This window comes from Colias croceus, chromosome 16 (assembly GCF_905220415.1).
Source record: "Colias croceus chromosome 16, ilColCroc2.1".
Classification (NCBI taxonomy): Eukaryota; Metazoa; Arthropoda; class Insecta; order Lepidoptera; family Pieridae; genus Colias; species Colias croceus.
The window spans coordinates 8,096,836-8,110,673 of NC_059552.1; the positions used below are offsets into that span (position 1 = coordinate 8,096,836).

Genomic DNA, 13,838 nt, shown 5'->3' on the forward strand with positions numbered 1-13,838 from the left:
TGAGTTAAATGACTGTATATTCAGAGTAACATTAAATCGCTTGTGAAAATTTTCCCGCTCATTTTAACCTTTTCTAGTCCGAGCGAGTATCTTATGCTAGTGCAGTATGTAGTAATTATGATAAATAATTAATGTTATTCCAATTTCCAGGCATACTGTAGTCCAAGTACACTTATTGTCAAGTTTATCTGCACTTTTTAGCACGATAGAGACACCGATCTTATAAATAGATAAATAATTGATTTTAATATTTATTAAGTGCATTGTGGGGTATCCATAACGAAGCGCTTTTGGCAAAATTATTCTTATAATAAGTTAATTTTATTAATTATTTCGATTGTAATAATATTGTGTAATGATAGAGTGGTAGAGTTCTCATTTGAATGTATTTTAATTTGTATAAAATATATTCCTACTAATTAACACAGAACAAAAATGAAATAATACTTGTAATAACTAAAACGCTATGCATCATCGAACTGATCCTGTATCAAAAACACAATATTTAGGCCGTAAATTCGAAACGTTATTAAAATCGGTTCGCTGTATAAAAATGAGGCATTACCTCCGTTTTATTCATTCGTTTCGTTGGAAATTATTTTCGTGAATGTAAATTAAAATGTAGAAGATGTAACATTAATCAACGCTTTGTTGAAATACAAGTTGACGTGAAATAATGTTTTTTGGAAAGGTCTGCCTTGTAGTGTTGGGGGCAATGGTGCGGTTTTTTTATTTGCAAACGACTTCAAAAATATATGGTCCTCTATTCGACTGTATTTCTTTTGGGTATGTTTCCTCAGAACTTTCCACTGGGTGAACCGATTTTGATGATACTTTTTATATGAAGGTTAGTTCAAGTAGTCCGATTTAAATTTTTTAATAATTTGTAGTTTTTCGGAGTTTTTCGTTTTAAAATAATTATAGTTTGGATTATTTCATTAAATTGTTCTCAAAATTCAGCGTGCATGAAGCATATTACTATAATTGAATTATTTTTATCATGTGCTTGATTCTCTATTAAGGTAAATGTTTTTTATTTAAGATTTTTTTTTTTGATGTTTTGGGAATTGAATACAATACAGCGATTTGTAATTAATAATCAACTTGTTAAATAAATTGGAATTATTTATATTTTATCAATTACACGTCATTTTAAATATATTATTACGTAAACTGAACTGACGTTGAACTGTGTAGGTGAGTACTTTCTTTCGGGTATTTTTCAGGTAGTAGTAACATAAAATATACTTCTAAATATAAGTATATATTATTTACTCCAACTATCTATAATATTTGCATAAGAGTACTTGCAAACAGGAACAGAGTATTTATCTTGTATTTACATAAGTATGTCTTATAATTTGTATTATTTGTATTCCATAAAAGTGAAAAAATAGCGAAGAAAAATATAGGTATGTACTTACCTACATTTTAATGAGGTAGATACAAGAGTATAAAAATTACTTCATTTTTAATTAATCAAACACCTTATTATATCTAGCTAGTGACCAGCCCCGGCTTCGCACGGCCAAAGAGGATTATACATAATATAAAATTTACTCTTGAACCACTCTATCTATAGAAAGGAGCATCAAAATCCGTTGAGCAGTTTTAAGTGCCCTTGGTAAGTAAAAATGGCTAAATGGACTGTTATTAATTATGAGCTATAATTGAAAATATTAATATTTTTCGCACTGAAATTTCTAAATTTTCATGGTGAATGGCGCTTACAATTTTTAGTTTCGAGCACTTTGATTCCATACTCACCTCAGGCGCCAATAGCTGAATTTTCGCTGATCGCCTAAACCCTCTTAAAGACCGAAAAATAGGACAGACAGACAGCAGGAAGTCATTTCGCTTTAACTAAGTAATAAGTATGTAGAGCTATTTGTTTATGTTGTTTAATTAAAAAGACTGAAGCTCGTGAACGAAACAAAAATAAACACGACTTCAATTATACAAACTCACATCTGGGTTTAAATAAACAAAACAAGAGACGTTAATTATAAAATAGTGTGCGAAACCACAAGCCAAGTTTTAGCAAGTACGTCGGGAAATAGCAAAATCTTTACCTCAAAGTTTCAATCAAATACCCCTGTACGTATTTTGACCTACTTCCTTCAGTATATTCGTGAGTTGTAATAAAATTTGTGAGCCAAAGTTTGTACAAATGCAATGTAGTTGTTGGCTGTTAATACAATAGACTTTAATTGAATTTGCCTGCATCAAGAGTTTTTTTGTAACGTTGACTCAAGAAGCTTTTATTCCGAGTGAAATTTGATTATTTTGCTGTGTTGAAATTTGCTAATGTTGAATGAATTTAAGGCAAATGTTGGCTGACTCTTTGTGTCCTCTCAGTTTTTACTCATAGAGATTTAATTTAAAAGATGTGAAGTTCCTGTAAAACTATATTCTTTTGTCTCACACACACAAGGACAAAACTGTTCCGGTTTTAGTGTCAATTAAATTTCGGCCATTTGACCATAACTATGTGTAGCCAAATAAAACTTTATTTGATATCCTATGACCTAGTGCAAATCTATATCTATCTTCTTAATATATATAAATCTCGTGTCACAATGTTTGTCCTCAATGGACTCCTAAACCACTTAACCGATTATAATAAAATTCGCACACCATGTGCAGTTCGATCCAACTTGAGAGATAGGATAGGTTTTATCCCGGAAATCCCACGGGAAAGGGAACTATGCGGGGTTTTCTCTGAAAACGCGTGCGAAGCCGCGGGTGGATAGATAGTAGATAATATTAACATTGTGGCCGATAAATAAAATATCGCAGATACTAAAATAAACATTTAGAGAACTTATCTATTGTAGATATTAAAACCAAATGTTTGGATTAAATAGCAATGCAAAAAAACATTGATATCGTTGCAACCGTTCGAGAGATACAGCGCTACAGATAAAAAAAATACACACAGCTTATCAACGCATTACTATCTTCGTATAGAAGTTGTAATAAGGCACTAATACCTATGAAATCATAATACGATTCCAAATTGTTAAGTCAAAATAGTACATAAGATACCTCGTGCGAAAAGATAACTTCTAACTACAAAATACAAATCCAATACAATTGTCGCTTCAAGCGCTTACGAATTTTATACGTTCAAACCGAACTCAAGCGCTGAATCGACTGCAAAAATACCACAGTTGACATTCCAATTATTATCAAGTCTGGATACGATGTTATTCCTTTATTTTCAGTGGAAATGAGAGGAACTCAAGAAATAATTGGTTCGATACTGAATAGATATTGATCTGTTTCTTTTTAATTTTTTTGTTAATGTTCTAGAGATTGCATTGTTAAGTGCAGCCGCTGGTAAAACCATTTTATAGGTTTTTTACGGCTACCACATTTTACTTCGAAGACAAAAATGGTTTTTCATAAGTAATCGCTTGTTTATACATTTTTATATACTTTTAATATTATTTCTTATAACTATAACTATATTTGTCAAACGGCACTATTTATTGTTTATTGTGTTCACTTATTCGTTAGAGAAAAATCAAAGACGTTTTTATTACTTGTGTATTTCGTAATATAATAATACAAAAATATTCGCATAAAGTAAGTACATCATTTCCATTATTTATTTATTTTTTTTACATGAGGCTCCAGCTACATAGGAATCAAGCCGACATCCTGTTAAGAAATTCCTTAACAATATCCGGATCAGCGTAATCAAACTTCAAATTAATATCTGTCCACTCCTTTTCTGTCTTATCGAACCAAATATATTTTCCCTTGACATTCTCATCTGCCTCCAAAGCCAAATAAACTGGAGCTTCACTTGCCTCTTCAGGTGTTAACATACCGGTGTCCTTCGTCATTGATGTTACAACAAACCCTGGGTGTATGGAGTTGATACAAATTCCCCTGCTTACATTCCTTTGTTGAATTCTCGTATAAGCACTCAGAGCTATCTTCGATACAACGTACGGATACAAGATTGTAATATTAAAGTCCTCAGCATTGAACGTACCATTTTTAACGTTATCCAGGAACCAATTAGTAAAACCTTTCACATCGTCCAACGTCGCATCTTCGCTACGTAACTTTTCGATCCAGAATGAATTTTTTAGCTGAGATAAATGTCCACAATCACTCGAAACGTTAATCACACGCGCATTATCATTTAACAGTGGAAACAAATACTCTTCTATAATGAGAATGCTATTAAAATTGACATTGATCACGTTGTACGCATCCTCGTACTTTATGTTGAATTCGCTGATGACCGCTGCGTTGTTTATGAGTATATCTATGCCTTTATGGTTCTTTTTTATGTGATCTGCGAACGCTTGGACGCTTTTTTTATCTGTGACTTCGAGTTGATGGAATATCGGGTTGAACCCTTCGTTTTTTAGGCTGTTTATCGCGTCCGTTCCTCGCTTCACATCTCGGGCGGTTAGGTAGACGGTTTTTACGCCGCGCCTACATAGCTCCTTGACTATGGCAAAACCAATCCCCTTGTTTGCACCAGTAACGATAGCCACTTTATCAAGCATGTCTACGGTTCAACGTCACGCGGAAGACTGAGTTTTATGCTGTTCTTTTAGCTTCAATGCAGTTTTAATTTTATTTATTGATATGCAGATTCTGACATTCATGCCTGACATTGAATAATTTTAGTAATTGCCGTGTGTTTGTTTTTATGTTGGTTTTTTATCTTTATGGGCGTGAAGTGTTTACTTTGATATAAAATTTACATGCATCAATAATGATAATATGTTTGCATTTTTGCTAGATAATATTAATCAAATAAGTTGTATTGTACAAGACTAATTCGTGATGTTGATGCTTGATTAATAATTAACATAAATAATTCCCATCAACTGTTTGTGTTTAAATTAACATGAATTATAATTTAATATGGAGCTGACAGGTACAGGTTAAATAATACTATGTAGGTTAAATAGATGTCTAGAAGCAATTACTTAATTAAGCTATGTAACTCCAAGACGATTAAGGTATAGTTGTGTATTTAGTATCAATCAAGTTTTAACCATTTTATATACCTGCTTTTGCTCATGTCTAGCTTATTTATATTTATAAACAATTGAATTTTGCTGCGTCGTTTAACCTTTAATCTTTCTATATTTTATAGGATTTAGATACATCATTCGCTTTATTTTCAATGTTATTTTATTCACAGACTATGACATTATATTATGCATGCTAATATCTGCCGTCTTGTTTTTTGTATTAAACTATGTCGCATTGTAATTTGAACGTTACCGTGAATAAATTAAAGATCAAATTAGAAACACAATGCACAATTACTACCTGATCGGTCACTGAGTATTAGCAAAAAAGGAGCTATTTATTTGTTAATTTTCAAGGTCTGTTTTGAACTTACTAAGTTTTAGAGAAGGACTTGTTTTAATAATATAATAAATAATTATTTATTTATTTATTTATTTATATATCGTTTATTTCTTATTCTTTCATAGACATAAACATGGACATATTCAATATAGTTTTGTTCACAATTAAAAAGTATAAGTGGCACCCGTTTTAGGCTTAGTTCGAAGAACTAGCCTGTATATACAGGCACCAGCTTCTCCCTAAGTCATTTGAACTTTTATAAAACAAAAAACTTGAAAAGTGAGCTAGTTAGATATATAAATGGTATGTGCAAGCATATTATACAAATATGATTATTAAATAAATATAAAAAAAATTAAATTTATGAGTAATGTGTGTGTGTGTGTGTGTGTAGGTGTGTGTGGGTGTGTGTATATGTGTGTCAAAATATTAAATAAAGTAAATATATCAAATAAATTACAATGTCAAATCAAATAAATTATGAGTCATACAGGTTTCTCTTAACTCTATCAGAGAATGATATAATAGTAGTTTTATCCAGAAAGATAAAATAGGATATTATAGTCAATATGCAATCCAGTCCAGACCATGATGTCATGATGAGAATTCTTTTTTGCATCTAAGTTTAACAACATCCGTCCTCACAAACCATTGTGCTTGCTTGCTCTACAATAACAAGAATACATGTTTTTACTCATTAAGTATTTATTTATTCACTAGCTTACCGCCCGTGGCTTCGCCCGCTTTGTCTAAAACCTAATAAATTATATACTTACCTTCCTCTTGAATCACTCTGTCTATTAAAAAAACCGCATCAAAATCCGTTGCATAGTTTTAAATATTTAAGCATACAAAGGGACATAGGGACAGAGAAAGCGACTTTGTTTTATACTATGTAGTGATTTGACTTTTGGAAGCATTCATCAATAAGTGCCAAGTGATTACATAATTGATTTTTTTAATACTATAACTAACGTATATATAATAATGTGATTCATTGGTTATAAGTAAATAAGACTTTCGCGTTGGGCCTGGAGATAGGCTGCCGCTGACAATGGCCGCTGACGGGTCCGCGGACGCGGTTCTACCGAATACCCGCGGCCCCGTCTATAAAGCGGCACGGCGGAACACAGTGGAGTTTAGTCGGTAGGTCCCTGCACTCAGCAGGGTGAGTCCGACATAACCCAGGGCTCTTTCCCCGAGTGCCCTGGGTATGCCTAAATGCATTCTCCACTATAAAAAAAAAAAAAAAAGTAAATAAGACTAACATTCCATGCTGAGTAGATATTTAGCGAAAGGTGGATAAACTCGCCTCCATTAAGGCTTCCATATGAGCCCTAGTCACGGAAGAACCGAATAAAATGATACAAACGACCCATTGAATCTACTACTATCACGGTATATGTTGATTTGAACCTCTTATTACTTTAAAGGATTGGCAATCGTAAGCTATGCAGCCATGTATTGCTCTTATTAACAAAGGGAAATGATAATGGTAATGAATAGTAACTAATCATCACGTAAGAATTTAAAAATCGCAGATACCTCATTGTATCCCATTTTTTTTTTGTTTTTTTCATTCCATGAACAATAATTATGATGCTATACAACTTCTATACAATAATAAAGTTCAGCCATAGCCTACCCGTCAATGCATATGGAATTTAAAAATTGCTTTTATTAAAATCTTCTATATTTATGTCAGAGAATTTAAATAACTCTCCATAATTAATTATAGTTAGGTAGATATGTGAAATAATATTAAATAATGACTCAGTGCGCACACCTTGCGCGGTCGATGGTAGTACCGAGACTATATCATCGAGCTACTGACTCAAAGAATATAAACCATAGCATGGCCCGACACCCCATGCATTTCATATCAATTGAATATCAACACTATGTTGTACACCATAGAGTTCATTATAATAGGAAGGTATAGCCACATAACAACTACTATGTTATAATTCTCTCACACGGCCATTCTGACAACGAGCGCGTTCTCGCGCGAACATTCCACTAGTAATTTTGCGAGATTACTTACTGCGTTGCTATTTCATTTGTTGTATTCAAACTCTTTTCCCTTCACGGTTTGTAACTTTTCACACCGACTCACAAATTATTACTCATCATCGTCATCATCGGTGATATCAACAACGGCTACTGTCGCCTAAAGACGAAGCTTTGAATGTATTGTGTGTGTGTGTGTGTATTATATTGTAAGTGTAGAGCTCTGAACAAATACTGGAACTACATGCAGCGCGGAGCCTGACATGTACTGTAGTCACATGAAGCGCAATGCTTCGCACAAAATCTGGAACTACATACAGCGCGGAGCCTGTCATGTACTGTGACTACAAGGAGCTTAAAGCTACCCACAACAACTGGAACTACACGAAGCGCGAAGCTTCCAATGTACTGTGATCACAAGGAGCGGAATGCTACCCATAACATCTGGAACTACATGCAGCGCGGAGCCTGCCATGTACTGTGATCACAAGGAGCGCAATGCTACCCATAACATCTGGAACTACATGCAGCGCGGAGCTTGCCATGTACTGGTGTGTGTGTTATAATGTAAATGTAGAGCTCTGAACAAATACTGGAACTACATGCAGCGCGGAGCCTGACATGTACTGTAGTCACATGAAGCGCAATGCTTCGCACAAAATCTGGAACTACATACAGCGCGGAGCCTGTCATGTACTGTGACTACAAGGAGCTTAAAGCTACCCACAACAACTGGAACTACACGAAGCGCGAAGCTTCCAATGTACTGTGATCACAAGGAGCGCAATGCTACCCACAACATCTGGAACTACATGCAGCGCTGAGCCTGCCATGTACTGTGATCACAAGGAGCGCAAGCGCTACCCACAACTACACGAAGCGCGGAGCTTCCAATGTACAATATGACATACACGCCTTGCTATGTCAAACACAGAGCTATTATTGAGCTATTAAAGTGTGGTGTGCATGTGTGTTATGAAACTTTTGTGTAATACTTAGATTAACTATAAGGAATTATGTAACAACCGAGGAAATAAATAGGTAAAAATAATAAAATAAAACAAAAATAAAAATATACGGAGTATTTATTTTTTTTACAATACTTTATAGTAGAAAACAATGTAAGAAAATCTAGTACAAACTTATAAGGTAAAAATATTTTGCACAATATGCGGCCTTATTGCTACACAGCAATCTCTGCCAGGCAACTTGCAAATTACTGGAAGTAAGGAGTAACATTTGTGGAATACATTTTTATTCATTGGCTCACTTTCCAACTGCAGATGAATTTGGAAGTTCTTGACACAAATATGTACTGAGCATGGCCTCCAGTTTGAGGCTCGATTCGATACCTCTCGTTATCGCAAAGTCTATAATCTCATAATTTGTATGGACTGGAGAACTTTTCTCCTAACTTAGTAATTAACATCGTATGACACGCCATCAATTCGTCGTCCAGTGACATATTTAGTGTATTTACAGGAGTACACAAAACCACCTTGCACTTATAACTTGATGTATACTAACAACGTATAATAACAACACTTTACGGGGCAGAGTAACTGCTAATAATTAATTTACGAGGACTGAACCCGGTTCTAAAGTCGCACCAACTTCCATATCATTTACCACTACCGACAATATCACATTCTCATAGTCTACCTTCAGACAATTCAATAATCATAAAATGACCGTCAAAACAATCGGCTTTTCTTTCTTACTAACACAAAATCAACAACATTTAACAGACGTGCAATTGCTCGTCCATCCTGACTTTTGCGTTATTTCTAATTTCAAACAGGTTAACTACTAAAGTGTTGACACTCGTACTAAATCATTATAACGCAGTGGTCTTGCAGCCTATAGACAATTGCAATGGGCTGTCGCCTGTGCTGTGCGTTTTTTTTATACAATACAATTCAAAGTAAGTTGAATTTCGCCAATAACTGAAGAATACCATCATCTAGGTTCATGATTTTCAGCGATACTGAAACAATGAACTTAAGAACAGACATAAACCTTTTAAAATAACCCGTTAGCGCAACTCAACCCGCTTGTAATTTTGTAAAACTCAAAAGAACACTGCCAACTCAAGTCTATGAGTTCGCTACCTGCGAATGACGTAGCTTAATCGGCTACTATTCCTTTCAGCGCACAACAAAACAAAGCGCTTAACATGCTCTTTTTTTTTTTTTGAAGACACATTTTTAACAGGAGCTAGGTGAAAATATTAACCAATAAATGCGTCAACAATTACCAATGCGCATTCTATACTGCTACTCGTAAGTGCCATTCGTATCGATGGTTATGTATGAAGTGGTTCTGATACATTTTCTATCGGATGTCAAATCAACTGTCTAGCTCTAGAGGGCCTTTTATTAACTTTGCAATCTAAAAACTTTCAATGTACGTTCTAACGAACTAAGTACACAAAGTTTGCAGGTTTTTCCAAACTAAAATGTTTCAAATAAGTAATCATGAAATGATTGTATCAATAAATGATTGATAACACTTCGTTTGCACTTTGCACCAAACAAAAGAAAATGTCTATACAGCAAGCATTTTTTTAATCGTATGTGACACCTTAAATTTAAATCAATAATATCATTTTATCGGCTTCAATTACTCTACTTATGTTCGGATCTAAGTTGTTCGGCTTGTAGTCGTCGCGAATCTTTACTATTTTTGCCCAAATTGAACATTATGTGAAGACAACTAGTTTCTACTAATAAAATCTACACGCGGTATTCTTGGACCCTTGCGTAGGTACCGACTTCGAAATCAAAAGCTTGTATGTAAGCCCATCATCTATGAACACGAGGAGAAAATATTTTTCTTATGACATGATGCTTTGAGACTATTTCAGTCTGTTAATATTCTAAAATGTTAACGCTTAATAGATTATGCTTGAGGTCTTCTTAAATCTTATAACTTTATTTAATAACTATGATAACAACTTTCTGTGTCAGTGATTCTTTGATAATATTCGATTTTTAAGTTGATCATTACTTTCTTGTAGGAAAACTGAACCACTATTAATCTATTGAACAGGAATCTGTTTGCACTTCAACAACGAGCTTTGTCCGAAAATCGTTAATAAAGAAGCAGAAATCTTTTTTTTTTATCATTCTAAAATATTTCGCGAACTTAAACGTTCTTTTGACAATAATGCTTCAGCAAGAGCCTTATTTTTTTTATCTGAAAAGTCTACCATTCGATGTTATGAAACCTTGTGGTGAATACCTATTCAATGTTGCAACAGCAACTTGCATTTATTCCAATTAAATGAAAACTCTGCGCAAGCGAGACTTTCAATATTCTTTTTAAACAAAAGAATGTAACCTCTTATGATTTTGAAACTCGACAAGATCGTTGATAATAAAAAAGTAGCTATGAAGTCACGTAATTTATCTAGTCCTTGGTTAACAACAAGGGCATTACAAAACCTCATCAATGTTGAAAGAACTGTAGATTGTGCTAGGGTTGTATTCACAAGTCTTATTCCCATTTCACAAAATTTGTGCTTTACTTTCAATAATGGATCTCACACGATGAACATCATTAAAATCATTTAAATCCGTGTCTATAGATTCAAAATTATTGTCCGCAATAACAAATATTGTTTATTTTAAATTCACGAATAATTTGAGCCCATTGTTATCCATAATCAAACTACGTCCGGCTCTAGTAAAAACATCTCGACCTGTTACTCCATCCCAGGAAGTACTCGAGAGTCTACAATACCCAAAGCTCATATTTACATCATTAACAGTTATGGGTAATGTTGTACGGGCGAATGAATAGGTTGATACAGTGCCAGTTCTTGTTACGCGAGTGTATACAAATTCTAGAGGCCCGGTCATGCTATCGGCTATCCTTTTACAAAGGAAAAAAAAAAACAATCGGACCTGCTGTCAATAAGGCACTTGAACTTTACGCCGGCAACGTCTGTGACTGTAAGCGGGGTATCGTGCTGTAAACACACATTAATAAGGGTATTGTTTCTTTAAGAGCGTGCCGCCCGTTGCTTAGAAAAACAAACCTCTTCTATGTGACCAAATTTATGACAATAAAACTATTTCTTAAATATTGAGCGGACCTTTGTTATTCTTATCGATTAAACTAACTGATTTTGTTTCATGGGCGAGATTTACAGTCACGTTCGTAATGACATGTGAACACACAGTTATAGCAAACAATTTGCAACATGCGACGCTTTAAATGATTTATGCCAAAATGTCTATCAAGACCCACAAAATCAATCGGCGTGTATCATAATAAATCAGATCATACCTGGTCATCTGCAATACCTTCTACCACGAATTTACTATATTCGCATAGTTCCAGCCCGTTCTCAGCCGGTCGATTAGCGCCAACTTTGTAGTGGAGCACTCGATGTATGTTGAAACTCGATCACTTTTTTACCATACCATATCTCGAAAAGGTATTTCCTTTCGCTTCTTAGCTTCTTTTCACCTTAAAAATAATGTCCACACAGGTAGATGAAGGCTGGCCTCGTAGTGGGTCTTCCTTACTTATGCGTTAGACCCGGAAACAAAATGTTTCGTTTTAGGAAAGTGTATCTGCCATTTCTTTTAACAGAGATGCGCACGACATGGTGCTTTACAACCCACACACAACACATGATGTTGTTGTTGTTGTGTTAACATTCTCACGATTTATTGGTGGAAACTCTGGTTCTTCTCGAACCTCATTAACACTATCTATTTCTTCTTGAACTTCACTAACACTATCACTCGTTTCACTCACTTGCAGATTTGCATCGTTTAACGTAGTCTTATTCTTATTGGAATCGGGGGTAATAAGTGCCGATCCCACCGCTGCTGTCAGAATTTAAATAACTCTCCATAATTAATTATAGTTAGGTAGATATGTGAAATAATATTAAATAATGACTCAGTGCGCACACCTTGCGCGGTCGATGGTAGTACCGAGACTATATCATCGAGCTACTGACTCAAAGAATATAAACCATAGCATGGCCCGACACCCCATGCATTTCATATCAATTGAATATCAACACTATGTTGTACACCATAGAGTTCATTATAATAGGAAGGTATAGCCACATAACAACTACTATGTTATAATTCTCTCACATTTATATAAATAATGAATTGCTTCATTTGTTTAACGTTCATATTGCTGTCTCTTGGATTTGTTTCTTTTTCTTCAAAGTTTATTCTGACAAATTATAAGTTTTATCTTTAAGAACGCGAATAAAGTCAAATCACCAATCAACATTTAGTTGATACGTGTAATATTCAAGACCAAATATAAAAAATAAAATATATGTAAAACTTGATGATATTTTCGATTATACTGTCAGATCAAAAACATAAAATATTGAAATTGACTCGATAGAAAAAATTCACGAAGTTACCTCTAAATTTCACACTTTTACGTTTTTTACTTGACATGGTAATGCCTATTATGTTCTTTTTTTCATAAACAATTATATTGAAACATTTGTGAGAACTTTGTCCGACCACTTTTTTGTAATTACTTATAGTTTTGGTTTAATCACGATAAAACACTTTTGGCGCTTACTATATTTTTAATTACGCAAGAAATCATCTTGCATCGCACGTTCCGGGAGCTAAAAACATAATTCTATTTCATACATCAGACGCTATCGCTCCGTTGAGACGAGTAGACCATGCTCAAATTGCTGTGCCGCGCGCCGATTTTTTAATAATATTGTTTCAATATTGTTTTTTTGAAAATGGTACACAACAAAAGAACATTGAAACTTCAGAAACGAGAACTAAAAGAGATTCATATTTAAATGATATCTAACTAATTTTCGAAGATAAGTTAATATAGTATTGTAATCATATTATTAATAAATAATTATTAGTTATTTATAATAAATAATAAATTATTATTTATTAATATGTATTAATAAAAAATACGACTTTCGATTCATTTCAGAAACTTTATGCAGGTGAGTTTAGATATTACATAAATATGTAATATCTAATCACACTCACACGAATTTATGCATAAATTCGTTTCCGTGGGCTGAGTATTGACGCGACGATCTTAGGTATACAAACATATATATATATATATATTATATGGATACAAATATTTCATTCATAGTGTTACATCAATAAAATCAAGAAAGATTTATGGTATATTTTTTTATGAATTATTATATTATTACTTATTACCATTACTACTATGATTACCTACTACCTATTTGTAGATTCCTATGGTTGTTCCAGTAAATAACGTAAATAGGTTGTGAATAGTAGGTATATATAATATAATATAATATTCACAATCTGTATTACTTATCACTGGTGCAGTGATGAGTGAACTCCCATAAATAATTATTATAATCCATACTTATATTATAAATGCGAAAGTAACTCTGTCTGTCTGTCTGTTACTCAATCACGCCTAAACTACTGAACCAATTTGCATGAAATTTGGTATGGAGATATTTT

The 13,838-nt window shown here is 33.7% G+C and overlaps 1 protein-coding gene across 1 annotated transcript; it reads right to left on the reverse strand.

Annotated features, from left to right (window-relative positions):
- Nucleotides 1-3,571: 3,571 nt before the first annotated feature.
- On the reverse strand, nt 3,572-4,599 carry LOC123698357 (carbonyl reductase [NADPH] 1-like). Its single transcript, XM_045644959.1, has one exon. It carries the CDS (start codon nt 4,530-4,532, stop codon nt 3,654-3,656), a length of 879 nt encoding a protein of 292 aa, XP_045500915.1. The 5' UTR covers nt 4,533-4,599; the 3' UTR covers nt 3,572-3,653.
- Nucleotides 4,600-13,838: the final 9,239 nt, after the last annotated feature.